At 42.9% G+C, this 24,814-nt stretch overlaps 4 protein-coding genes across 9 annotated transcripts; 2 read left to right on the top strand and 2 right to left on the bottom strand.

Annotated features, from left to right (window-relative positions):
• Nucleotides 1-236: 236 nt before the first annotated feature.
• On the top strand, nucleotides 237-4,340 carry nfkbib (nuclear factor of kappa light polypeptide gene enhancer in B-cells inhibitor, beta). Its single transcript, XM_048981070.1, has 6 exons — nucleotides 237-1,059; nucleotides 1,210-1,327; nucleotides 1,642-1,843; nucleotides 1,935-2,023; nucleotides 2,166-2,405; nucleotides 2,546-4,340. The coding sequence occupies exons 1-6, from the start codon at nucleotides 557-559 to the stop codon at nucleotides 2,588-2,590; spliced, it is 1,197 nt and encodes a 398-aa protein (XP_048837027.1). The 5' UTR covers nucleotides 237-556; the 3' UTR covers nucleotides 2,591-4,340.
• A 1,395-nt stretch (nucleotides 4,341-5,735) lies between these two features.
• Nucleotides 5,736-9,881, bottom strand: LOC125711786 (proteasome subunit alpha type-6-like). Its single transcript, XM_048981085.1, has 7 exons — nucleotides 9,648-9,881; nucleotides 9,317-9,411; nucleotides 7,706-7,787; nucleotides 7,351-7,506; nucleotides 6,716-6,894; nucleotides 6,342-6,436; nucleotides 5,736-5,902 (listed from the first exon to the last, which is right to left on the bottom strand). The coding sequence occupies exons 1-7, from the start codon at nucleotides 9,721-9,723 to the stop codon at nucleotides 5,845-5,847; spliced, it is 741 nt and encodes a 246-aa protein (XP_048837042.1). The 5' UTR covers nucleotides 9,724-9,881; the 3' UTR covers nucleotides 5,736-5,844.
• Nucleotides 9,882-9,904: 23 nt separating this feature from the next.
• Nucleotides 9,905-16,336, top strand: LOC125711783 (inositol-tetrakisphosphate 1-kinase-like). Of its 5 annotated transcripts, none has more exons than XM_048981077.1 (11): nucleotides 9,905-9,940; nucleotides 10,162-10,272; nucleotides 10,456-10,480; nucleotides 11,028-11,150; nucleotides 11,482-11,599; nucleotides 11,679-11,777; nucleotides 12,248-12,288; nucleotides 13,082-13,247; nucleotides 14,075-14,142; nucleotides 14,457-14,619; nucleotides 15,927-16,336. In XM_048981077.1, the coding sequence occupies exons 2-11, from the start codon at nucleotides 10,190-10,192 to the stop codon at nucleotides 16,007-16,009; spliced, it is 969 nt and encodes a 322-aa protein (XP_048837034.1). In that variant the 5' UTR covers nucleotides 9,905-9,940; nucleotides 10,162-10,189; the 3' UTR covers nucleotides 16,010-16,336. The 5 variants fall into 5 exon arrangements, with proteins under 5 accessions (XP_048837034.1, XP_048837035.1, XP_048837037.1 ...); XM_048981078.1 differs by having other exon boundaries at nucleotides 9,913-9,940; nucleotides 10,171-10,272; XM_048981080.1 differs by lacking the exons at nucleotides 9,905-9,940; nucleotides 10,162-10,272 and adding an exon at nucleotides 10,783-10,900 and having other exon boundaries at nucleotides 10,464-10,480.
• A 42-nt stretch (nucleotides 16,337-16,378) lies between these two features.
• Nucleotides 16,379-23,699, bottom strand: LOC125711781 (cilia- and flagella-associated protein 251-like). Of its 2 annotated transcripts, XM_048981076.1 has the most exons (7): nucleotides 23,275-23,699; nucleotides 21,876-21,904; nucleotides 21,673-21,757; nucleotides 21,504-21,572; nucleotides 19,088-19,890; nucleotides 18,837-18,923; nucleotides 16,379-18,708 (listed from the first exon to the last, which is right to left on the bottom strand). In XM_048981076.1, exons 1-6 carry the CDS (start codon nucleotides 23,312-23,314, stop codon nucleotides 18,855-18,857), a joined length of 1,095 nt encoding a protein of 364 aa, XP_048837033.1. In that variant the 5' UTR covers nucleotides 23,315-23,699; the 3' UTR covers nucleotides 16,379-18,708; nucleotides 18,837-18,854. The 2 variants fall into 2 exon arrangements, with proteins under 2 accessions (XP_048837033.1, XP_048837032.1); XM_048981075.1 differs by having other exon boundaries at nucleotides 16,379-18,923; nucleotides 23,275-23,697.
• Between the last annotated feature and the right edge of the window lie 1,115 nt (nucleotides 23,700-24,814).

Here is a 24,814-nt window from a genome sequence, read left to right as displayed (position 1 = left end):
AGGCAAAATCGCCATTTACTTAGTAATTGTAAGATTTATTTTTCTTAAGGCGAAATTAAAATTGAATTTATACGAACATTAAACGTGTGTTTGAATAATAGCTTACGTATTTCTAAATAATTAGAAATTCTAATATTTCTTACTACGGTAAATGCCTGGGTACCGTAGACCCCTACAAAGAAACTCCATAACCCAGAGTGCCTTACGACTAGACTTAATAAACTTCCGGAGTGGAAGGGATCGTGTGTTTTTAGCTTGCGGGGTGCTCGGGAATTTCCCAGGACTGTTAAAAACACCTTTGGTCAGTAAAACTGAAAATAGAAGCCATTTTTTCTTCAATGGAGAAAATATACGACATACCGAACATGAAACTTAAATTTAGGTGTACTATGCTCTAGCCGTGAGAGGGATTATCGGCTAGATATTCTCATTTTGCTCTGCAAAATTAGGGGGGCTCTGCGCCCTTAAAAGGACATAAACATCGCTAGCTCGGTGCTAGCAGATTCTGGATAGCCGAAATTATTGTTGATCATTTAAAGCTCATTTTTGCATCCAGATGGAGGGGATACAATCGCAAGCCGTTCGCTCACAAACCCAGTCGGATAATGGGAACCAGCCTGCGCGGCCCCTTAACAGCTATGGGTTCGGTAAACAAGTCGGTTCCGATGGAGTCGGTGCGGAGGACTGGTGCGACAGCGGCTTGGAGTGTTTAACTGGAGCGTTGAGCCTGGAGACCCCATTCTGCACCGAAAGCGAACATCCTCCGACTTTGAAATCTACCCCGTATGATGTTTGTTCCAGGAAGATAGACTCCGAACATGAGCCCACCGATAGCTGTATCTCCCTGGGGAACGGGGAAAGACTTGACTCGGCCCTCGGGCACTCGATAACGGACGAGATGCTGGGCTGCATTTCCCAAGGCATCGGGACCATACAGCTAAGCGAGCCCGACAGCGTCTCCGGGGACAGATCTGGGGAGGTTATCGGGGGACAGGTGGGGGCATACCCCCCCGAAGAGGTGTTCAACACCCTGAACTTTGTGTCAGAGGACGGAGACACGTAAGTAAAAATGATCAGTGCAACCTGGTTCGATTGCAGTTGTGGTGCAAAAACCGTCGGTTCGAGCTAGATGTCTAATGAAATTATTTGACTTTGCAAGGGAAAAAAAATCGATTGCGACTATCGTCTTAAATATCGTCTCTCTTGTAGTGCACTCCACCTGGCTTTAATTCACGAACACTTGACCTTTGTGCACTATTTGGTGGGAGTGATAACCCTGGACCAGAACTGGACCCCCTATTTGGACATCCAGAACGACCTGGGCCAGGTGGGTTGCGTGTGTGATTTTTAGACTCGAGTTTGCCTAATACACAAAAAAAAAATCTCAGCTACCTGTTTGGGTTTCACTTAATAAATTAAATCGCGGCTATCAGAGCAGCGGTCGTTTGCGTACGGAATAGCTGTCATCCTGCAATTCTCTGAGCAGGGAACTCGTTTACTTACACAAAAAAAGTAAGTAAACCTACCTCTTCCAATTGTTTTGCATTTAATATCTCTGTTTGCATGCCGTTTTACATTTGTTTTTATACATCTCCTTCCTGCTTACCGCTTACTTCGGACTGTGACCTCTCCCACCGCCAGACGGCGCTCCACCTGGCCGTGATCGTCGACCAGCCCGACTGCGTGAAGGCTCTGCTGTGGGGCGGCGCGAGCGCTGAGATCCAGGAGCGCGGGGGCAACACGCCGCTGCACCTGGCTGTGCGCGAGAGCCGCATGGCCTGCGTGCGGGAGCTCACCTGCAGCGGCATCCGGCCGGACCACCTGCGCATCATCAACTACTCCGGTGTGTGCTGGTCGCTCACAGCACCACCAGTCTTTCAAGCTGTACTCCTCCTTTCCTGGTTTCTTACTTCTCTAGTCTCTCCGGCATTTAGGGGTGAGTGCCCTGCATCTGGCAGTGCAGAAGGGCAACGAGGAGATTGTTCACATGCTGCTGGAAGGAGGAGCTGATGTCAACCAGAGGGTCAGTTGCATTATTTTTCAACACATTCATTTATTATATTCATTAGATTTATTTGTTCTAAGAGTTGTTGTATGGACCCTGGTTGTGCTTCCATGGTCTTGGACTTACTCTTTCCATCTCCATTCATCCAATGCTGACCTAGGACCTGAGCTCAGGACGCTCCCCACTGCACTGGGCCGTAGAGTTACAGAGCCCCACCTTGGTGAGGCTGCTGTTGCGAGCAGGCGCAGCCGTGGACCAGCCGTCATACGCGGGACACTCGCCACTCTACTGCGCCCTCCACAGGCCTAACGCGGAGGTGCAGGCATTGCTGCGCGACGGAGGAGGCACGGAGATGCACGGCGGGGAGGATGAGGACGAGGAGGACCGGGAAAGTGAAGAGGTGAGAGTACGTGTGGGTCTCCACCAGGGGGCAGACACGAGACAAAGGTTGAATCGAGTCTTAACGTCAGATTCCTTGGTGGCTCTGTGTCGGGGCTGTTGAAGTGCCGTTGTGATTATCCCCCTTCTCTTCGTTTGCAGGATGAGTTTGATGACTTGATCATCAACGGACACCGGGTGCTGTAACCATGCATAACACTTCAGAGCCATGCATCTCGCTAAAACCCTTGTGCTGTTCAGTGCAGTCTTATATGTCAGGGCTGAGCTACTGTGTGCGCGTACATGTGTGCATGTTTGTGTGTGTGTGCGTGTGTGTGTGCGTGCGTGCGTGTGTGTGTGTTCGTGTTAAGAGCTGGTGGTTAGACCCCTCCATTGCAGTATCAACCCCCCCCCCCAAACATTATAAACAGTTGTGCTTGGTGGTCTCTGCCGTGTGTGTGTGTGTGTGTGTGTGTGTGTGTGCGTGTGCGTGTGCGTGTGCGTGTGCGTGCACGTGCGCGTGCGTGCGCACCTGTGCACCTGTCTGCGATGTTGTGTCTGAGTACTTTCAGCGCTTTCTGGCTTCATGGCACTTTCCCGAATCTTCAGAGCGGTGATTTTCTGTGGGCTGCCAGGCGGCAGGAGCAACACTAGTGTTCGGTACCTTTAACCCGGCTGTCATCGCTTTACTGAGCACCGCACCACATTCTGATTGATACTGAACTTCTTAGCTTCGCTTTCTTTGTCTGAAAATGCTGGGGTTCTCGCTGTTGCCCTCTGAAAGGGTGAATCCTTCCGCAAGGCTTTAAACTTCTTGTCAGGCTTGCTCTCACTTTTTTTTTTTTTTTTTTTTTTTTTAACACAGAACTCATCTTTCTGAGTTCCATGTTTTACCTGTTGGCATTAAAATAAAGCAAGCAACTTGTTTGGTGTTTTAGTCAGGATTTAAATTTTTTTTTAATGGAACCTAACACCTTGATCGGTTGAGACGGTGTAAATAAAGAGAAGGCTGAAAACTGTGAAGGTTCGTGACTCTACACCAGGGCTTCCTCACCCTGGCTACATGGGGCCCGTTGTGGCTTTTTGTTCAAGCTGACCTGAATAGACTTAGTTCACAGATTCTTTCTGTCTTTGTCTGGATGTTTTTGTGTATGTCACCTGTAAAAAACAGCATAAGATTGTAGAAATCTGTGTTTCCTTGTCAGTTGTTGTTAAAATCGTTAAATGTTTTGTTTTAATGGTATGTTTAAGCCCGATATTAATTTGCAGTGGTTTGTTTGAAGGCCAATGTTATTTTTAATCAGAGGTGGATAGTTCAGGTCCAGAAAGTGCAAATCAAGACCAGGATTTGTTTCAACCAACCAGTTGAGTATAAAGAGTCACAGTCACAACTCAACTGGTTGGTTGAAACAAACCCTGGTCTGGATTTGTGCTCTCTGGACCGGAACTATCCACCTCTGTTTTTAATCGTAATCAAAGTGGATAGAAAGTTTCTTCTCTCTAACCCAGTTAAACATTGAGGAATTTGGCTATTAATATGGGATGTGTAAACATTTGGTGTTTTGTGTAAATAAAAATACCTCTCACTAAATTGGATCTTGGATGAAACTCAAGCCACTACACCCAATGGGTCGCAATACGCAAACACCAGGACTGGGAAATGCTGATTGTTGATTTGACCTGGCAGGGAGGAACAAAATCAAATCAAATACTTACACCTCATTCACATCACAGGGTTACACAGCATCATTTGATTGAATTAAGGGAAAGACATAGTTTAAATTTTGCGTCTGCCTGTGTGCTTTTTAATCTTTAGATTACAACTGCCCGAGTTAGTAATGACTGGCAGGATGGACATTGACCCGGAAAATGAATCGCTTCTGTCATTCTCTGCTTAATCTTTTCCCTGTACATTGATGCTTTTCGTGATCAAAAATTAATAAATCATTTAAATGGATCAGCTCTGTCTGTCTTTTCTTCACCAGTTGCAGTAATTGTCTTTTTTTACGATTGAAAATTTCATGTGAAAGTCTGTGTTCTTTTGAGTTTACCCTGTTCTATAATGAATTAAATATAACTTGTGTCCATTTGTTTAACTGGTGTTCAGAGTCAGAGTCGGACCAATGAGGAGGCGGGACCAACACATCTGATTGGCTGGTCCCGCCTCCTTTAGTTGCTTGGACCCACTCTGAACCAATCATTTTTTGACTTGCCCTCAGAACATTTTTTTATGCAAAACGTTAAATAAACCTTAAAGTTTCTCAAATGTCATTAATCTACCTCTTATCTCATGGGTGTTTAGCCACTGCAGCACCTGCTGGCTGTCTGAGTACATTGCAGTCTGACTGTGCTTGTTATTTACTGATGTAAATATAATGATTAGTTATGGCATTCAGTCATTAGTGCTTCCATGCAGGCCCAGGCAGGGAGTCCTGCACGCCTCTGGAGTTTGCAGTTTCTTTTTCATACATTTTCATTTAAAAAATATATTCTCTCACTGAGATACTTCTACAGTAACAATTTCTCTTCCATACTCCTGGCACTGGCTGAAGCTTAGCAAACTTCCTGGGAAAAATTACTGAGCAGTGTCTGTATTACCGGTGTAATTGTCTATTTGTACCTTGTCAAATAGCTAATGGCATGAATAGTGAGTTTACTTCCATCTGTCCATTTCCTGTAACCACTTGTCCTGTTCAGGGTTACGGGGGAGGGGGGTGTCCAGACCCTATCCCGGGGGCCACAGGCACAAGTTGGGGAACAACCCAGGATGTGGTGAATTTGCATTTTCAATGGAAGTGGTACAACAGATGATGCTTGAATGATTTTTATTAGCAACCCGAGTTGTCGTCATCCGCTGTATCAGAAGCTATATGAGGATTGCATGTAAGATGTCGACTGCATTCACATCTGAAGGAAGCAACATGAAGCTGAGGCCTTTACCGATTTATGACTATTATTATTTTATTACTACAATATTTGATCTTGAGGATTTAAAGTGATATTTTATTATTTAGTACAAGTTAAATTATGTCAGCGACGGCTTAATCAAAGCGAGGTGTGTCTTACACTGGGGACCTCAGTGCTGGATTAGATGTCTGTGGTGGAAATTCACAAAGGATTGGTGTCTGGTTAGGCTGTAAAGGCCCTTTGCCTGCTATAGCCATGCAGCAGCCCTGGCCAGACTCTGGATGGATTCAAGTGGACGGGTGGGTAATTGTTTCGCCTGGTGTAGGTTGGAGATGGAGGGGGTGAATGGCTACCCACAATAATTATTGGTGTGTGGGGAAGGGTAGAGCGAATGCTAAAATTACTTAGCGCTTTCAAATTTCTAAAAATGATTCAAGACAAAAAATTCTGTTGGTGCTTTATTCTGTAAGACGTGGCGTGAAATGGGTTCACTGAAACAATTAGCTACGGTCCTCTAGTCAGAATTATGGTCCTCTGTTTGTATTCGGGTTCGGTTATTCCCGCTCAGCGATGGCCACCAAATGTGTTTCAATCTCGGCTTCCGTCAGTGTTCTGTCGAAGGAAAAAGTCAAAATAATCAAACGTTAAAATGATCTGATTTCAGTTCTATATCTGAAATCCAGATTACTGATGCTGTAATATCGCATTGAGATCATTTTAAGTTAACGTTAAAAAGTACGGTTACTGCGGATGTTTCAGATTTGAAATTACAATTTATTATAGGATTGCATAAAAACTTTGGTTGTGCAAACATAAACGTAACTAAAACTACAGATATTGTTTAACATTTGTTAATATACGCTTTGGTGCTTTAGTTCAAGCCTTGGGTTTGTTTCAGAGATCAGTAGATTTTAATAGTCAAAATAATGATAAAACAGTAAAAAAAGAAATCTAAATCACTTCCTTACCCAAGCAACTAATTAAGGTAAGGGCAATCAGATCCAGTAAATAGTGGGAATTTGGAACTAATTGAGTGACTTGTCATTAGTACCTGAACTTGGGGTTCTCCTTGGTTACCAGACCAACCTCCAGTTCGCTGGCTTTGAAATCCAGAGACAAGATGGAGGACAAGCAGCTGATGGCCAGCTAAAGACGGATAGACCCAACAGTGTAGCCAATGTACATGCAAGATATAGAGAGCCATGGAAAGATAGTATAGCATGACTACTATTCACATTTTATACATTCAGGACAATTGACGTCATTTTTACCACCATCAACACAGCAGTGATATAATATTGGGAGAAAATCATAAAGGTGATACAAGGTAGCATCTATTTATTGTTTGTGTAGAATTTAGCAACAAATAGCTTATTCACAAGCAGATCTTTTTGAGAGACAGTAGTCGGTGATAACCTGTGTTACCTCCACACTCCGTTCGTAGGATAAGTCCGGTTTCTTTTTCATCTTCTTTTCCAAATAGCTATTTGCCTCATGTTGCTTGGCGCCCACACCGGTAGCTCGGAACCCACAAAAGTAGCCGGCTGGATCGCATTTGTAGAGCATCGGGCCCTGCTGCGGGTCCATGGCGATCAGGATCATACCTGGTAAAGGGGAGGGGCCAGCCAGGTAGTTGGTATGGTTTTAACAACTTCATGCTTCTTCGGTGTTGGAGAAGCGACTCACGAAAGTAATCCATTACGGGGAGAGGTGGAAAGTTCAGGTCCAGAGAGTACAAATCCAGACCGAGGTTTTGTTCCAGCCAACCAGTTGAGTATAAAGAGTCACAGTCACATAGTACTCTTCAGGCTGGTTGAAACGAAACCTTGGCCTGGATTTGTACTCTCTGGACCTGAACTTTCCACCTCTCCCCGTAATGGATTACTTTCGTGAGTAACTTAACCGAACACTGTCCTCTATGTTCCAGTTGCGTAAAGGACAGAAGCTAAGAGACAACAGCTGAGGTGAGTAAAGCGGCAGCAGAAGGAGACGAGATGTTGGAGATCAGAATGAAGGGGGAATGAGGGATGGGACACGTTTGGGGCAGGCCTGCCACTCACAGCAGCCCAGAGGCCTCATCTCGGCATTCTGCGTGTACACCTGAGAGATGTCAGCCATGCGTCGGCATAGCATGTCAGCCGTGATGTCATAACCAAACTTGTACTTCCACTCCGCGGCCTCTATCCTCGCTCGGTGCACCTGGGACCGGCTGTCCGCTGGGGGGGAGAGAAGCACGTCACACTCGGCCTGGTAATGTCGGTGTTTCTACCTGTGACACCCGAAGATTGTATCTGAGCGTTGGCGACTGTAGTTGAATCTTTAATGGTGGTGGCTACACTGGTCTATTAGCCCCTTTTTACAGTGTGATGCGGTGTACAGTCTCCGCAAAATGAAAGTGTTACCGGCGATACTCACCACTGTGACCAGTCATCACACATCCGATCCGAGGGGTCAGTCGGTACATGTTGGATACCGTGGAAGCATCCAGCAGCTTATCCTACATGTCAAAACACAAGAAAAAAAAAACAAAAGTTGTCTGTAGTCATTTAATCAACTACAGTCAGCCATGACCTGCAGAGGCCTCTATCAAAGGACTAAGCAGAGATGCTTCTAACTCTGCATTGCCATGTGACTTGAGAAGCACGCGTGATTCGCAGATTTGTGACTGCATGACTCTATACTTGCATCTGGGCACTAACAAAACAGCACTTAATTGCTTCAGTCCAGAGAATCAGTAGATAGAGTATAATCACAATGTCCTCTACACTGCTGTGCTTGGTTAAATAAATGAGGCGCACGTACAGTAGGACGTTTTATGTGCAACAGAAGAAGCCATTGACATCTGCATGTGAGACAGAAAGCAGGCATATATCATGTTTAAGCTTTCTGGATGGAAGCTTCTCAAGCCGTGGCCTCACAGACCTCCGTGTACTGAAAGCACTGACACACATTTCCATACCAAAAGCTTTGGGTTTTGAGTTAGACGCCGATCTGTTTTGCCTCATTGGCTAAATTTCAGGATCACTTTCTCCCTTCCTGGACTGCATCATTACATACTCTGCATGTTTATCTGTGGTAACATGCATTCCTGTATGCATTTAAGCATTGTGGGGTATTTGCTTGCAGTTAAAGCAAGGTTAAATCTCTTGCTAGGAGCAACTTTCATTGACCGTACCTTGCAACCAAGTCGACAACATGTCTACCCTTCCATCCACCTCATCGTAATTATAGTCAGATTGGAGATAATCAACATTTTTCTTGTGGTGCAGTATGCTATCTGCATGTCTGAGATAAATGCAAGATTAAATCAGAAGTGATGAGATGAGAACATGATTTTCTGAAACATAACTGCAGCAAATTCTGTCTGAGGCATGTATGTAACCCTAAATTTCCTGTGGGATCAATACAGTATCTATCTATCTATCTATCTATCTATCTATCTATCTATCTATCTATCTATCTATCTATCTATCTATCATCTATCTATCTATCATCTATCTATCTATCTATCTATCTATCTATCTATCTATCATCTATCTATCTATCTATCTATCTATCTATCTATCTATCTATCTATCTATCTATCTAATCTAATCTAATCTAATCTAATCTAATCTATCAGGAAAATTCTCACCCCCAGAAACAGATCATTGCTGATGTGTAAAATACCCCACGTTCTATGGCCCCCCCATGCCTTTGTGAACCTTGGGGCTCTTTCTAAAGCACTGATATGGTTTCATGTGCATTTTGTTCGGCATATTATTGCCAGTTAACAAACTTGGACACGTTAAGTCATTGTGAAATTAAATCACTATTTTGTCCCAGCAGTCCATCCTGTAACATTTTTTGCCCAAAAACGACCTACTCCTTTGAAAAAAATATATAGTCAAAAGTGACTACAAGGGCTTACAGTGTCAGATTTAGATTTTTAAGGTGGCCTATTCCAGTTATAAAACAGATCTTCCAAACTACAGAAACGCTATCATTCTCATGATCTGCCGTGTTAATCAAACCAAATGTATTTACCGGTACTTTCTTCTGTGTGACAACCACAGCGCAGTCTGTTCCCCTGACCCCAATTGATGTCAATCCACTCTGGGCGATGGCTTTAAAGGCATATTCTACAAAAACACATCCAACAAACAACTTCAGAATTTCAAAGTAAACTTCTACTTGATCAATAGCTAACCTACGTTTCCATAATAATTTATCTGGACAGAAAGTATAAATAATATGCATATTATGAAGTCGGATTATTAGTTATACATACATAATTCGGCCAAGATTGCGTTTATATTTTAACATTTTCGCACAAAAAGCTTTCGACGAAGCTACAATTAAATAGCGTGGTGCTTACCGACTTGATAGAGCCGGCCTTCTGGAGAGAAAATGGTAATGTGCCGATCAAACCCAGCGTTCGAGCCACGGGACATTTCTATATACAAATAACCATACAAGCAATATAACTATCGATAGAGATTTCGGTATTATATTCAGTCTAGCCACTCCAAAACTTGATATTTTGATGAGTGTGAAACGACTGCACAAGTAACAAGGTTGCGAGGATTTCTATACTTCCCTGATCAAAACTCTTTCACTTTCTTTTTCTCTTATATGCGAACCATTGCAATGATGCGCGAACGTGCGACGGTAAGTCACCGGCCGGAAGACGCTGTGGGGCGTATTTAATAAGCCACAAAAGTTTAAAATGCATTGACCTATAGGAATTGAAATTTGTTGAGACGTGAAAATGAACATTAATTTTCTGCTATAAATATGAGCACCGAGGCTCATCGTCCAGCGGTGTACCTGCCCCACCCCCCTATATCTGCCCCGTCCTCCGTCCTTCCCCCTCTCGCTCGCTTATTAAGGACCAGCAGCCCGGATCACCGGCTCCAAATGGCAAACCGCAGGATTGGCTTTATCCTGAGCGTTAAAAAAAGGAAGAAGATTAACCTCGAAGCTTTCGCGGACCTCTGTAGGTAAGTCATTAATACAATTACTCAATACTGAGGTGAACAACAAAGTCCAAGTATTTTAAAAATGCTTGCATCACTATTTATTGAAAGGGTAGAAAGTTAATGCCCACCATTACCATACATGATAGCAGTAGATTAAGTAATGTGAAAAGAAACGTTCTGTCCGCTTTTTTTCCCTCTAACCAGGCACCGGCGTATTGAAGTAATCGAGGTGAGTTTTTATTGCAAAGTACATGAAATCGATGTTGTAGCGCGGTTTGACAAATCATGCTTTTACTGTTTGCGCTATTGTTAAATATAGTTGCAATTTAGGCTACCAGTATCATAGTATGCTATAGCATACTTATTGTTAGTAGCTACATGCTTAAATATATATTTTTTTAGCCACAGACATAACGACGTGTGAAATCTGTTAGTCGGTATAATCATTGACAGCGTCGTTTTGTCAGTCGCTGTCTCGTTCTGCTTTACTCTGTATCAGTCTTAAGTATCGCGAGTCTCTGTCCAGTGCAGGTGACTGACACTCCAGAAATGTTGTCATTTCCACCTGAAGGCACCTGTCGTTAGTTACACAGAGAGAAAGCCGTGGCAATCCAAGTCAGACATGAAGAGCAAATTCCATGTTACTCTGGTAAAATATCGACATTAAAAAAAGAAGGGGAAATGTCACCAAATGTCCTTTTGTCGATATCAGGTACGTAAAAATGAAAGAAAAAACAGGTTTTACAATCTAATGTTTCTGGCTAACTGGTTTCCAGATTGATCTGAACCAGCCAATGGCTTCCCAGGGACCATTTGATGTCATCGTACACAAGCTGTCAGACGTCATAGTCGAAGCAGAACATGACAGCCAATCACAGAGCCTCCTTGCCAACTTTCAGGTAATAATGAATTCAAAACATGAAGATAAGACATTCTACAAAAACTGATCAGTAACGTTTCCTCAACGTTGGCTTTTGTTTTAAAACATTTGACCAATCCTACAGAATCCTTTGTGTTCATCTCACTAAATTGCACACCGGTCCTCTTGTCTGAAGATTTGAAATGTAGTCATATTTTACTGACTCTTGAAAAACTCATAAAAATCAGCTGAACTTTAACATTCAGTAAAGTACTGAAACATTTGAACAGCATAATACTGAAATTTGATGTATCGAGGCATCAGTTTTAATTTTCTTGAGGATTAAACGTTTCTTTGTCAATGAATCCCAGGCGTATCTGATGCTGAACCCACAAACAATTATTCTGGACCCATTACCAGCCATGACAAAATTACTAGATCGCTTTGCCTCCTACTGCATCATGAACACGCTACAGAACTCAATGGCAGGTGTGTCCTGATTCATTTTCACACATTTTTTTGCCCCGTTCGCTTCCTCCTCCCTAACATCCTTCTTCCACCCTTCCAGAAATATGCATCTGCACCCCACCTTACCTTGAGATCAGCACCTGTGACCAGTCAGCGATCCGAGAGACAGTGGATAGGAAGCAGCTCACCTACCCTTTAAGTCAGTGCAAGACCCAGTTTTGCGCAAAAAGGATTTTTTTCTGAACATTCACCGTGATCTCAAATAATCAATCACGCATCAAAAATCACCGATTGTTTCTGCACCGTCGTAGACGACGATCTTGATTTGTTGTGCATTTATACTACATAATAATTATTCAAGAATCACTTAATTAAAATCCAGTTCTTGTCAATCTAAAGAAAACAGTTGTCAGCTGACTTACTGCTGCTAAAACATCATGCCCCCACCCTACTTTCTCTTCATAAAAATATATTGTTATGCATTTGTCACGGTTAAACTTAATAGACTGCTCCATAGAGAGCCCTTGAATGTCATGTGTCTGTTTTTGCGTTGATGCTGTTGTATTGCTGAGCGCATTCTTGCTGCCCACTTAGTGTGTGCTACTGTATGCTCTTTACTAACAGTAGATCCTATTTACCTCCCACTCACTCCTCTCCTCTCTTTTCTAGTCTGCAAAACCAGAGTGGCTCACGGCTCCCGCTCCCATGAAGTAAGTGCATCCCTGTCGTCCCGTGAGCCTCTTAATTAGCACAAACCGGCACGGATCTCTTCGGCGTTAAGCGTTGCTTCCTCCTAGGCTGTCGGTTCTATTAAATATCAGCGTGTTTCGCTGACCATGAGGGAAAACAATCCGCAGATAATACTGTTAAGTAAAAACACACATTCTCATCGACATGCAGTATTAGGATAAGGGACTATTATTCATGATAGAAGTAATAATTTTACTAGAATTACAGTGACGAGAATGTTGCATATGGATATTATACATAAGAATAACGATTAAAAAATCTTTTTCATTTGAAGTCATTTACATTTAAATAAAAATGACTGAGTCATTTATTGAAAATTGATTTTTTTTTTATTGTCATCATTGGCCACCGTTAGCGCATATGGTTTCCGTAAATTATAACTATATCTGGTTAGTTTGCCTTCTTTAGTGCCTTCATATTTGCTGGTCAGTGTCCCTTATCCTTAGACCAAGGGTCTCTAACCCACTGTCCAGTAGGTTTTCTATCCTAGCTGGCTTCGGAGGAGTCGCACCTGTTCTCAGGTAAATACCAGGAGAGCAGTTGGAGACCCCTGCCTTAGATGCATTTACGTCTATCTGATGCATTTACCTAAAACGACCTACAGAAAGCAGATGGAACGGCTATAATTTATGTGTGGGATTCAAATCCACACCCTTCGCATTATTAGCACAACGTGCTACTTGCAGAGCTACAGGAGTCCTCTACGCATAGCCTTACTGATCAGTGGTTCTCCACTTCCTTCTCCCTGGACAGATGTCTCTGATATTCAGCGCTGACGGGCTGAAGGATGCTCGTCCCCCTTGTGTGCTGCAGAGCTTCGTTAATCACGGTGCTGTGCTCCACAAGGTCTTTGTCGTGGGAGAGGAGCACTTCATCGTCGAGAGGCCCTCGCTCAAGGATTTTCCCCCTGGGCCTTGCGGTCAGTGGAGCCTGATTCTTCAGCCTTCAGGACAGTTGTGGCAGCAACATGCTGCATTTATATAACAGCAGAAGAACAGAGGCGTTGCTCTGATAACATTCTGAGTGACAGCAGCTTAATATCGTTGCTAAATTCCATTGGCTTCGGTTTATAATGAGTGTAGAATAAGCGGTAACATTTAACGTGAGGGGGCATAAATAATGTACAATTATGCTTTTACTTATTAAATAACCACAAACTAAGTGACCTACTGATCTCATGTTCATTCATCATTAATGAATCGTGATCCATCTTTTATCTCAAATAATTACTATATGTGTTACTCTGTCTGATAATTTTATAAACCTTTGTGAACTACTGAAGGAACAATTATGGATAACACAATACGGATCTCATGTTTGTTAATCTTTAAGGAATCGTGACGCATCTTTTATGTCAAGTAGCTACTATATTTGTTCATGATTTGTACTTCAGTAGTAGTAACTGTGTTACTGCTAAGTATTTGTGTCCCCTCAAGTAAAATGTTACTGAATAAATCAATTCATGTGTTAAATAAACTCTGCTTTCAGTGCTAATGGCCCATTTAGAGTGATTATTATGCTGCTGAAAATGAGCTCTGTTTCAATCTAAGTCTTGTTATGAGGTTAATGTCTTCCAGCTAACTAAGTCTATTCTGTTCATTAAATAAGTCTGCAGACATTTTAATGCTGATCCAGACAGTGCAGATGGACACAGTGCAGGCAGTAAGTACAGACTAGCATAGATTGAAAATATACTTCTAAACAGCTTACCATGCCCTGTGTGTGTCTGTCTGTTTGTGGATGCAGATAGGAAGACAATCTTCTTCAACAGTCACGAGGTGTCCAAGCCTGAGTCATGCTCCCATCTCACCGCAGTGAGTCTAATGCACCTTTAAGCCTGATCTCTCATTTTTAAATATTCCAGTCCATTTTCAGGGAATTGCATAAACTGATCCAATTAGCATCATTAATTGTGGTATAGAATTCCAATAGTAGACTTGCTTGCTTAAGTAAGAGATGTTAGCCACTGAAGAACTTTCCAGAATTCTGTGCAACTGGTGATACAGAGAATACAGTAGAACACATTTCTTATTACGAAAAGGACAGAGCTGATTTTAGCCATGGAAGGCCATCGACGGTTCTCGCCATGAGCCACTGTTGTGCAATTTGTCGCTTTAACCTTTCCCAGCTAGACGAGAACACCCCTCGAATGCCGCCCCCAAGCCGTGGCATCATGGCGGCCTTAGTCTGCCGGCTCCGAGCCGAGTTGGGCATGGCGCTGTTCGGCGTGGATGTCATCGTCGACAGTCAAACGCGCACCCTCACCGTCATCGACATCAACATCTTCCCAGGTTGTCAGAACTCATCTACCTCATGTTGCATATCTATGGTTTAGTTCCCAATTCTTAGATGCTTTTACTGTAAAGAACTAAAACTCAGAACTGTGCTGATATAGTGAACCAATGGCACCAGAGAACCAGACGGCCTCCAACCCGTATTGTGAAGAGACACTAGTCACAGCTCAGTTTAGTAAAAGTGTTCCTGGGTTTGGAGAGCGATGGTGACATAAAACTTACCGTTCACACGGTGTATATCATGATTTCCCATGTGCTCATTTTCTAGCACATTTGTGAGAATCACATTTTATGGTGACATCAAGTGCTAGTGGAATTAGCATTCACTTCCCTAAATTTGCATTACGAATCCATTCCCTCCAGCCATTCTCTAGTACATTCTTTTTAAGTAGGATGTTGGAAATTGCCATGTTCCGAGTTATCAGGAATGCATCAATACACCGCGATGTGTGATTCTATTAATAATGAATATGGTATCGAATTTGCCCCTATTTCCTTCAGATATTACATGTGCAAAACACCCAGTATTTGTGTGAATTTTGACCAATCAGAGGGTGGTGACACAACCAGCTCAGTTTAATCACACTTTTGGCCTGCTGGCATGCAGGGCCACGTCAGTGTGGGTACAGGTCGGTACAGCTTGCATATTTCACAATGGAAAACCATCCCTTTCATGATACGGCTTGGATATGGCTTTAGTTCTTGGTGGGAGGGCAAAAGCGTCATAAAAGTGAGCAAGTTCCTGTGAATCCAAAGCATCCTCCTGGGACCTGGTGCTTTAAGTGTGTCATACTCGCTTTTTTTAGATTTTTCATATAAAAATCCTGATGTATCAAATGCTCGTGTAAAACAGCGCAAAGCAGTGGTTCTCAACCTTTTTGTGCCCTGCGAGCCAATTTGTACCACGCCAGCTCAGTCGCGACCCCATATCAAGTATAGGTCTAAATTAACGCTATCATCAATCATGCAGTGCATTCTGCAATGTACACCAATCAATGCCTATCGCACAAACCTGATTGGTTGTGCCAATTTTAAATTCATCATCTGTGTTTATAACCCAAGACCCGTTTATACAAGTTAATTCTACGACTGGGCTAGGAAATCTGACGGTGGACCAACATAGGTGCTTGCTTACATTTCCAGCTCCGCCGTGCAACCCTTTCAGAACTTGCTCCGACCCAAATTGATCCATGGGATGAGAGGGCCGGTCCTGAATAGTCTGCATTTACAGCTTCTGCAGTAATTAGCACATACTTTACAACAGTAGCTAAGTAAATAGCTTTAATTCTGCGTATTCCTCATAGGCTATGAAGGAGCCCCCCAGTTCTTCTCATCTCTACTCCGTCATATTGAGTCAGTGCTGGAGAAACGATGGAGCCCAAAGTGAGGGGGCTGCTCCCTGTCCCCGATCTCATACTCAGCATTTTGACGCCTGGAGTGTTTTCTGCAGCGCCACTAGCAACCTGATCACCTACCACTTGGGCCCCAGATGTTGGCATTGTGATGCAGCCTGCATTGCTGTCAGGAGCTGGATGACAATGGCTACTTCTTTCAAATCTCAGATCTGACTTAGGTTCTCTATGTCTTGATCCAAGTGCTTCAATGGGAATTCCGACTAAGAGGTGGCTTGCTGTCTATGAATGGATCTCATCAAACCATAATCAAATCAGTCTTATGACTTTTGCCAGGGATGCTTTCTTATATATATATATATATATATATATAATTTATAAAACAAGAAGCCATTTTCAAACCATGACTTTTGTGCTTTTATTTATTGGTAACTCAGACAGCGTTAAAGATACAGTAGGCAGTAAAGCAGCATTTCATATTCAAGCGAACATCTCCTTTCATCCTCGCATGTCAAACTCTCCCGGCCCCAAGCTGTCAGACCCCACAGTTTGCTTAAAATGGACTGAAACTTTAACCATGAAATTGGTTTACATTATTATTATTATTATTATTATTTATCAAGTGTTCAGACAATGGAAGGTGGTTTCACTTTCAAAGGGAACCTTTCTTGAAAGAAGAGCACAAACCTGGGGAGGGGGATTTAGGATGATTTTAAGGGCCAATATACAATATTACAATGGTGGACTTTTCCAAAGAAGAGAAAATGTTTTAAACGACTATAAAATTAATCTCAGAGTTACTTGTTTCATAATTTAATCTCAAAACAGCGGCGGTTCTGCCTCCGCTGCCTCTACGGACCAGCCGACATTGACATATTAAACTCTGGACATAATGTCACATTTCATCCGAAACCAAAATATAGCAAAGTATCTTGTTGTCTTCAATCAGGTATATATGTTTAACATAAAAACATGCTTGATAGTATTCATCTTTATAAATGTTATGTGCATCATATATCAAAATATAAATGCATTTGATGCACTAAGGATTTATGCTCAATATATATATTTACTTGCTAAGTACACCTCGATATATGACCCTGCTTGGCAAAACCCTGAAGGCTTTCACTAAAAACGATAAAATCCTTCATCTGCTATCTCATATATCTCCATAAAGGGGAACCTTTGCCCAGTATCTCACTCTGCAATAACTGGCCAGAACTCTGTACATTCATTGTGCCTTAATAAAAGCTTACAAGTGGGCTGATTATCTGGAGTTACAAAAATGTAGCCACCTTCGTTTACAGCGATTTGTACAGAAACGGTAGAAACCAGGCGTACAGTCAGGCCTTATTGTATTCTTGCTGGTAGGTGAAATCAAAAGTGCAAAAGCTGAGAATCGGATGGAGTACTTCCCAGGGAATACACAAATAATTCCAGCAAAGCACACTGCCACGCGAGCTGTACTTTTTGGTAGTGTGAATGCTACCTCATCTTCCCCATATACATCCCATTTTCTCATAACAGTCTCAATAACAGTACTTCAGCCAAAGACATCATGCAGACTAACCCCGTTCTGTTCCTGTACATCAGTGTTTCCCAACCCGGTCTTCAGGGACCCCAAGACAGTCCATGTTTTTGCTCCCTCCCAGGAGCAGAAATGCGGACTTCTGGGGGTTCCCAAGGGCCGGGCTGGGAAACACTGATGTACACTTTATGGTAACAGTCGTTATAGTAACAGTCACATATATAACCAGTCACAAAGATATTGCAAAGAGAAAGGATATTGTATGTTAACTTCCATTACACTTAAAAAATAAGCTCATATATAGATATTTATGTACAAACATGGCGTAACGGATTTAGCATTTGGTTGATTTCCATTCTGTATCTAAGCATATGAATCAGATTAAAATGTGCTTATAAAACTATTAATCAAAAACGGTGATGCAATAAGCTTTTGTGTCACCAGTGTTTATAACTAATAATTGCCTTAAGGATGGGATTAAAACTGGTTGGACGTCTAATCTTTGTTGACATGGACAATCACCAGAACGACATGCATTATACTTGTTACCTGATATGACGGTGGCGTTGTCAGAGACAGGTTATAAAAGATGACATGTGTGTGTTTATGTGAGAGTGTGCAATGGAGGAACACTAGTGCACATTGACGGTACATCATAGTGAACACCGTAGTGAAATTAATTTGCCATAGTTATAGCTTTTTTTTCTGTCACACATATAATTCACAATATTTCAACACTTCAACAACATGTTTGGTGGTGCAAAATATCTTGCTGAAAGATATATAGGGATACAACTTTCATATCAAAGGAGTCCATTTGCATTTCCTTGACCTTTAAAAATGCACAAGTGAGTGTGTATTCTTGTGTGCGTGTGGGTTTGTATTTCCTACATTGTGGCGAGCAAATGTCCACACAGTGAGGTAAAACCTGTTACTTTTTAGCTTGTGGGGACATTTTTCAGGTGCCCACAATGTAAACATCAATTTTCATAAAAATCTGTGAATGCAATCAAAAAACTAAGAATGCCAAGTCTTCTATTTTGTTTGGTTACTTTTGTTTAAGGTCAGGGCTGGGTGGGGGTTAGGGCTATGCCCATAGAAATGAATGGAGAGACCCCACATCTACAGGAATATATGAACTGTTGGTGTGGGCGTGTGTGTGAGTCCAGCAGTTTATTTATGGAGTGTAAGTCTACCAGCTTCGGTCTTCCAGGGTAGCAGGGTAGGCAAAAGAGGAAACAAAAGGTATAAAGACCAAACAGCAATTAAGGGTCCTGAGTAAAGGTCAGGAGGAATGAAAACTATCTACAGGAACATCCACTGCAGCACCTTACTTTGCAGCGACGATTCACTCAGTCGTGAAGCAGGCGCTCCACCTCCACAGACATTTCTTTCAGCTTTTCCTTGATCTTGATCAGCTTCTGTCGCCCACAGCACCGGCCAGGCATAGAGGGTCAGCACTCAATACAGCGACACACATACGGCTCCTGGAGCCATTTTCATAACTCAAAGCCTTAGCTCAAGTATTATGGACAACAACTGGTTCATACTGTTCCAATTAGAAGTTAATAAAAGAGACACCCACCTCTCTCTCATCTTCCTCGCGTTCTTGCTCTTCCTCCTCTTCCTCGTTTCTCTTCTCTTCCTCCGTGCCGTGCCCCCTGTACCCCTTCTTCCGAAACTGCCCACTGGCTTCATGACTGGCTTTCTCCATCACTCGCTTCTGCAGAGGGTCCCTCTCCTCCAGTCCATTCTCTCTCTTCCTTTCTTTGTCCTCTCTCTTCATTTCCACATCCCCAATTTCACCCTCCTCCTCGCTCATCTCGTCCTTCTTCCTCTTCTCCGACTCCCTTCCGTCGATGTGCTTCATCTCCCTCTCCAGTTCTTCCAGCTCCTCTTCTGTCTCTCTCTCCGTGGGCCTCCTTTTGCCCCCCCGCTTCCTGTGTAATCCCTCCTCCCACTCCTCAAATTCCGCATTTCTCTTTTTCTCTTCACCCCTCTTCTCTTCTTCTTCCTCTTCTCCAGATTTCTGCTCATGCTTTCTCCTCTCCTCTTCCTCTTCCAGCAACTTTCTCAGTCCTTCCTCCCTTTCATATTCATGTCTTTTCTTTCTGTCGTCCTCTATCATGTCATCCCCCTCTTCCTCACTCATCTCCTCTCCTCCCCTCTTGATCTTCTTCATGCCTGACTCCTCCATCCCTTCATTCTCCTTCTCCGTTGTTTTCCCCTCTTCTTCCTTCTCCAGACCAGTGCCCTGAGTCTCTTTCTCTTTTTCCATCACCTCACCCTTAATGTACACAGTTTTGTCACCCTCTTTCTCTTCTCTTTCACCATCTCTCTCCTCCCCTACCTCTCTCCCATCATACTCATGGTTCTCTTTTTTCTTTTCTGAAAATGGCAATAACAACATAAGAGTCTGTCACCCACAGCAGGCTTCTCAGCACAATGTCAACCCAGCCTCAACAAAAACCCAAGCAATTACCTTTAAAAACTCATCTGACTCATCAACCTGACTGACAATTTGATCCGTAAACAAAAGCAGGATATTGCCGCAGAGAACAGACACTGCTGAATGCACTGCCAAACCTCTTCGGTGATGTGTACACTGTGATGTGGAGGATAACACAGCCCTAGCAGCTTGGCTGTTTGAGACAGGATAAGACCAGTGCAACTGTAATGCACATGTGTAGGACACTGTGAGAAGATACTATGGGCACGACACTAAGAAAAGGGTTGTGAGCTGCAGATTGTGGCCACAGTGATGTTAACCATGCTAAGTCAAACAGAAGTCTGGTGTGAGAATAACGGTGATTATTGTAGCAAAAGAATTTTAATTAACAAAATCAGTGAAAAAACTCAAACTAAAATATCTTCCATAACAAGGATGGACATAACTGGTACGCAAGTACGCATTCACCTTTAAAAGCCATACGTGCGTTTTTGATGCAGCTACGTTTAGGTTTATAATGGAATAAAGCAGATTTGCTGTCAGATTCCTTGCATGAGCGCGAGTCTGAAAGCGCGAGTGTCGTGTCGCATTCGTGAGAGTTTGCAACCCTGGGGATGCGTACTTATGACGTGCATTTGCGCGACTATGAAAAGAAATTATTATGCGTTTTAACCTTTATATGTCAATTCGTACTTCATTCTCGGTACATAGGTTAAATTGCACGGCAACTTCTTGTCATGTCTGTTATGAGAGGAAACTGCCGCACGTATCGCTTGGCGAATGCATACTTGTATACCATTTAGGTGCGGTCCAACCCATAACCACCTATTCAGTAACTACATGGAAACCCTGGAGCCCATCCCAGAAAGTACTGGGCAGAAAGCAGGAGACACCATGGAAAGGATTCCAGTAGAGAGAGCTATCCATCCATCCATCCATTTTCCAAACCACTTATCCTACTGGGTCGCGGGGGGGTCCGGAGCCTATCCCGGAAGCAATGGGCACAAGGCAGGGAACAACCCAGGATGGGGGGCCAGCCCATCGCAGGGCACACTCACACACCATTCACTCACACATGCACACCTACGGGCAATTTAGCAACTCCAATTAGCCTCAGCATGTTTTTGGACTGTGGGGGGGGGGGGGGGACCGGAGTCCCTGGAGGAAACCCCACGACGACATGGGGAGAACATGCAAACTCCACACACGTGACCCAGGCAGAGACTCGAACCTGGGCCCCAGAGCTGTGAAGCAACAGTGCTAACCACTGCACCACCATGCCACCCCCAGAGAGGTATATTACACTAAAACAAAAGGTAACGGATGCACTAAATTGCACAGAATTGAAAGGAATAAAACTGAAAAGTGAAACATGAATAGAATATAAATGAACACTGAATAGCTTAACTAGCTAAAACTTTGATGAGCATGACGTGACTGAGAGACTGAAAATCGGCCAATAAGGATCCAGCACTGCACAGACAAGTTCACGCACAGTAAACACAGCAGTGATGACGAACATGATGCACCGGCCACCAAAAATACTACTGACCGCTATCCGCCAGCTCCTGCAGTTCTCTCAGCAGCGCATGGTGCCTCTTCGCAGCTGTCAGCGGAGCGTCTGCCGCAGCGCAGCCCAGCGGAACACGAGACAGAATTACCCCCATTTCCGGCAACAGCAAGCGCACAGCGGAGCATTTAACTGGGATGAGCATCCTTACCTGGCTGTGGTTTGCAGCCGGCAGGCAGAATGTTCCCATCAGCATTTAGAGTGGCCAAGTGGATGTGCATGATGCAGTCGGTCACCTGCGAGAAGCAAAGTTAAAAGGGACGAACGCGATTGGGCGAAGGAACGAGACAATAGGGGGAAAGCACGCATGTATAAAGCAAGCAGTCGCCGCCCCAGCGTCGCTGGGTAACTTACCTTTGCGTCCTGCAGAGGCAGGCAGGCCACTGGGGGGAACGGTGAAAGAAAAACCGTTATTGGAAATATGAGAACACAGTGGTATCCTAAATTTCCTATTTGATTGACTGTAGCTATATATATATATATATATAAGCAATAAAAAATAATTTTGTATACAACTTAAAAAAATAAATACAATATTTACAAAGTATATCTGTGTGGCATGCGGGTAAATCGGTAATATCAAATATGTCATTGCACAAATTATATATGATGTACATTTGATAAGATGCAATGCAATGCAATTTTATTTATAAAGATAAAAAGATAAATTTAATTCGATTTTTCTAATATAGTCGTTTGTTTTTCATTCTAAGGATGCATTTTAATTATAATATAAAACATTTACTAAAAGATGTTTCTTCTTTGTCTGGTTATGTTTATATTTTGTCAATCAAAGAAATAGATCTTACATGCATGATAAAATAAACATGATATTTTCCAAGTCTGTCAATGTATCATCATCCTTTTAGTCGGCGTAGATTTGTGACGCCGACTAAATGTAAACATAATCTGCTCTTCAATAGAGTATTGTGTCTCCTTATTAAACAAAATGTAGGCTACAAAACAGTGGCACGGCTGTTTGAACTTCTACAGCAACACCGGCAATTATAACTATTAGAAAAGGTTGGATCATCGAATAATCTGAGGTTTTTAAAATACAGATACAACGGTCCATTCCACGTTTATTGAATTATCTGTCCTAAGATTTGCGGTGGGTGTGCTACTTTGATCACCTTGCCATGAAAAGCGACTCCGGTGTGAGAGTTGACTAGCTCGTGCCTGGCTTTTAACTTATATGCGTTTGTATTCCAATTTAATCAAAAAAGGACACGCTTTTGGAAGGACTGGTCGCCCTTTTGACTAAAAAAAAACAGCGACACTATTTTTGACATTTATGTAACAGTCGTACATCACCCACGGCTGAAAGCGCATCGCATCAGACCCGGTTACATAAGCCTCAGGTCCGAATCCCCAAGGTACCATCTTTCTTACTTTCTACCGTCCTTTACTTGTGTTGTTTTCAACCAATAAATCATCCGTGCTAGAGGACAATCGATTGGACAGAAATTTGGCCACAATGCAACGTCCTTCAAACGAAAAAGGCAGCAATTCTTCGCGTGGTGAAGCATGTATATTCCCGTGAATGTAACATCTTTTACATTATATTATAATCATATTATATATTCTGATTAAATATTTTGCTATATCAATAGTTATGGAAAACAATTCACTTATTCTGCTTTACGTGTATACGGACATATAGAACCATGTATTTACAATATTTATAATAAACCTCATCGAAAACAAATTTTAAAACCGGTTAAAGCCGTAATCGGCATCTTTTCCACCTTACCTCGACTGAAAACACACAGCAGAATTGCTAGTGAAAACATGTTTAACGTCCAGTTCTTATTTCCAAGCCTCTTGTACGTTAAACGGGATCCAGCGAGAGTTGAACTGAGCAGAACCAGGTGACGCCTTTTAATTAAGCGAGCAAGTGAGACGCGGCGTCAGGGGAACGACTGGTGGGTTGATGCTTCAGATATGTAAAGGAAACAGATCGCTTCCCGGAGCGTACTTCCCAAGGACGCACTGCCTTTGCCGAGGAGCGACGCGTCCCCCGCCTCCGATCGGTCCGATTCACTGCAGAGCGAGGAGCGCCGGATAGCGAGCCCAGGTTTATTAGGTCGCACCCACCCTGCCTTGTGATGTCAGGAAGGCGGCGTCGTTTAAAGCCCGCTCACTCCGAGCCCCTTTCACGTGTCACACTGCGCTCGTTTGTGAGGCCGATCGTACATTTCGGAGAGTATTATGAGACAGACATAAAGAACTCCTGTTTCCATGGCAGCCAGATCGCAAAATTTTTAGAGCACTTTTTAATAAACATTGAGCATTTTGATCTGACTATTCATGACAACGATTTAACCCTTGGCTTCATCATTAACGTTAGTTGACAATCCTGATAGCAAGTTTAGCACTATATCTTTAAAGATGCACAGACTCCCACTTTAAAACATCATACATGATGTATTCCGACTGCATATTGTTGGTTAAACTAGTATTAATAAGGTATCATTATGACATTTTCAGGGTCACCAACTTTGGTCAGCTGGCTGGAGTGAGATTCTGAATTGGAGACAAGTCTGCACACGCATTTACATGTATGTAAGAGTTTACTACCTTGTAAATAGTCCATAGGGTTTGCCAACTACCCAACGCTTTTGACGTAGCTAATTTTAGATTTTCCATGAGATTTCTTGCGTGGGCGGTTTTTTTTTTTTTTTTTTAATTGTTTGTTTACCAGATGCTTTTGTCAAAAACTGACAGTACAATTAAGAAGGCAGGACAATTTAAAAATGTAGGCCCCTCTGCCAACCACAGGATTTAAACCAGTCAATTTTTCAAACATAACACAGGGTCCTAACACCACTTAACCACGCTATAAGATAATCATCATTCCGGAGTAATTCAGATGTAATTAGATCACACGTGGATTACATCTGGAAGACAGCAAAATGCACAACTAACATCTTCTGTGTCTATCTACTAGCTGTCACAATCATAAAAGCAGACCCAACTGCCGATTGTTAGGTAAAGGAAAAAGGCCCCGAGCTACAGCCATTGTGGATTTTGCTCGGTATAGAGACTGAATGGCACACTCTTGCATTCATTCAGAGGTTACTGTAAAACCAAACTCGCCTATGGACTCACCTTAGGTTTGATTGGCAGTACATCTAAGCACGCGTGAACCAAACAATCAAGGACACCCGATACCTGGTACAGGTGTGATTGGAGCTGGGAGGGAGCAAAAATGTGGGCTGAATGGGGGTCCCTAAGGACTGACCTGAGAAACACTGACCCAGGGTGAATGTGACAGCCAGGTTTCCAGCTCA

This window comes from Brienomyrus brachyistius, chromosome 17, assembly GCF_023856365.1.
Source record: "Brienomyrus brachyistius isolate T26 chromosome 17, BBRACH_0.4, whole genome shotgun sequence".
Classification (NCBI taxonomy): domain Eukaryota; kingdom Metazoa; phylum Chordata; class Actinopteri; order Osteoglossiformes; family Mormyridae; genus Brienomyrus; species Brienomyrus brachyistius.
The sequence above is the reverse complement of the archived record's forward strand: the minus strand, read 5'-3'. Positions and strand labels throughout refer to the sequence as shown.

Bases quoted from the DNA above. Each gene is read 5' to 3' on its own strand.
- LOC125711781 (XM_048981076.1), bottom strand. From the start codon at position 23,314: ATGTTTTCACTAGCAATTCTGCTGTGTGTTTTCAGTCGAG. The intron at 21,905-23,274 runs GTAAGGTGGAAA...CGTTCCCCCCAG, and splicing joins GCTGTGTGTTTTCAGTCGAG to TGGCCTGCCTGCCTCTGCAG. The intron at 18,924-19,087 runs GTGGGTGTCTCT...TGTGGGCGACAG, and splicing joins GCGAGGAAGATGAGAGAGAG to AAGCTGATCAAGATCAAGGA.
- LOC125711786 (XM_048981085.1), bottom strand. From the start codon at position 9,723: ATGTCCCGTGGCTCGAACGCTGGGTTTGATCGGCACATTACCATTTTC. The intron at 9,412-9,647 runs GTAAGCACCACG...GTGTTTTTGTAG, and splicing joins AGGCCGGCTCTATCAAGTCG to AATATGCCTTTAAAGCCATC. The intron at 7,507-7,705 runs GTGAGTATCGCC...TCTCCCCCCCAG, and splicing joins TGTGATGACTGGTCACAGTG to CGGACAGCCGGTCCCAGGTG.
- nfkbib (XM_048981070.1), top strand. From the start codon at position 557: ATGGAGGGGATACAATCGCAAGCCGTTCGCTCACAAACCCAGTCGGAT. The intron at 2,024-2,165 runs GTCAGTTGCATT...ATGCTGACCTAG, and splicing joins GAGCTGATGTCAACCAGAGG to GACCTGAGCTCAGGACGCTC. The intron at 2,406-2,545 runs GTGAGAGTACGT...CTTCGTTTGCAG, and splicing joins AGGACCGGGAAAGTGAAGAG to GATGAGTTTGATGACTTGAT.
- LOC125711783 (XM_048981077.1), top strand. From the start codon at position 10,190: ATGGCAAACCGCAGGATTGGCTTTATCCTGAGCGTTAAAAAAAGGAAG. The intron at 10,273-10,455 runs GTAAGTCATTAA...CCCTCTAACCAG, and splicing joins GCTTTCGCGGACCTCTGTAG to GCACCGGCGTATTGAAGTAA. The intron at 11,600-11,678 runs GTGTGTCCTGAT...CCACCCTTCCAG, and splicing joins GCTACAGAACTCAATGGCAG to AAATATGCATCTGCACCCCA.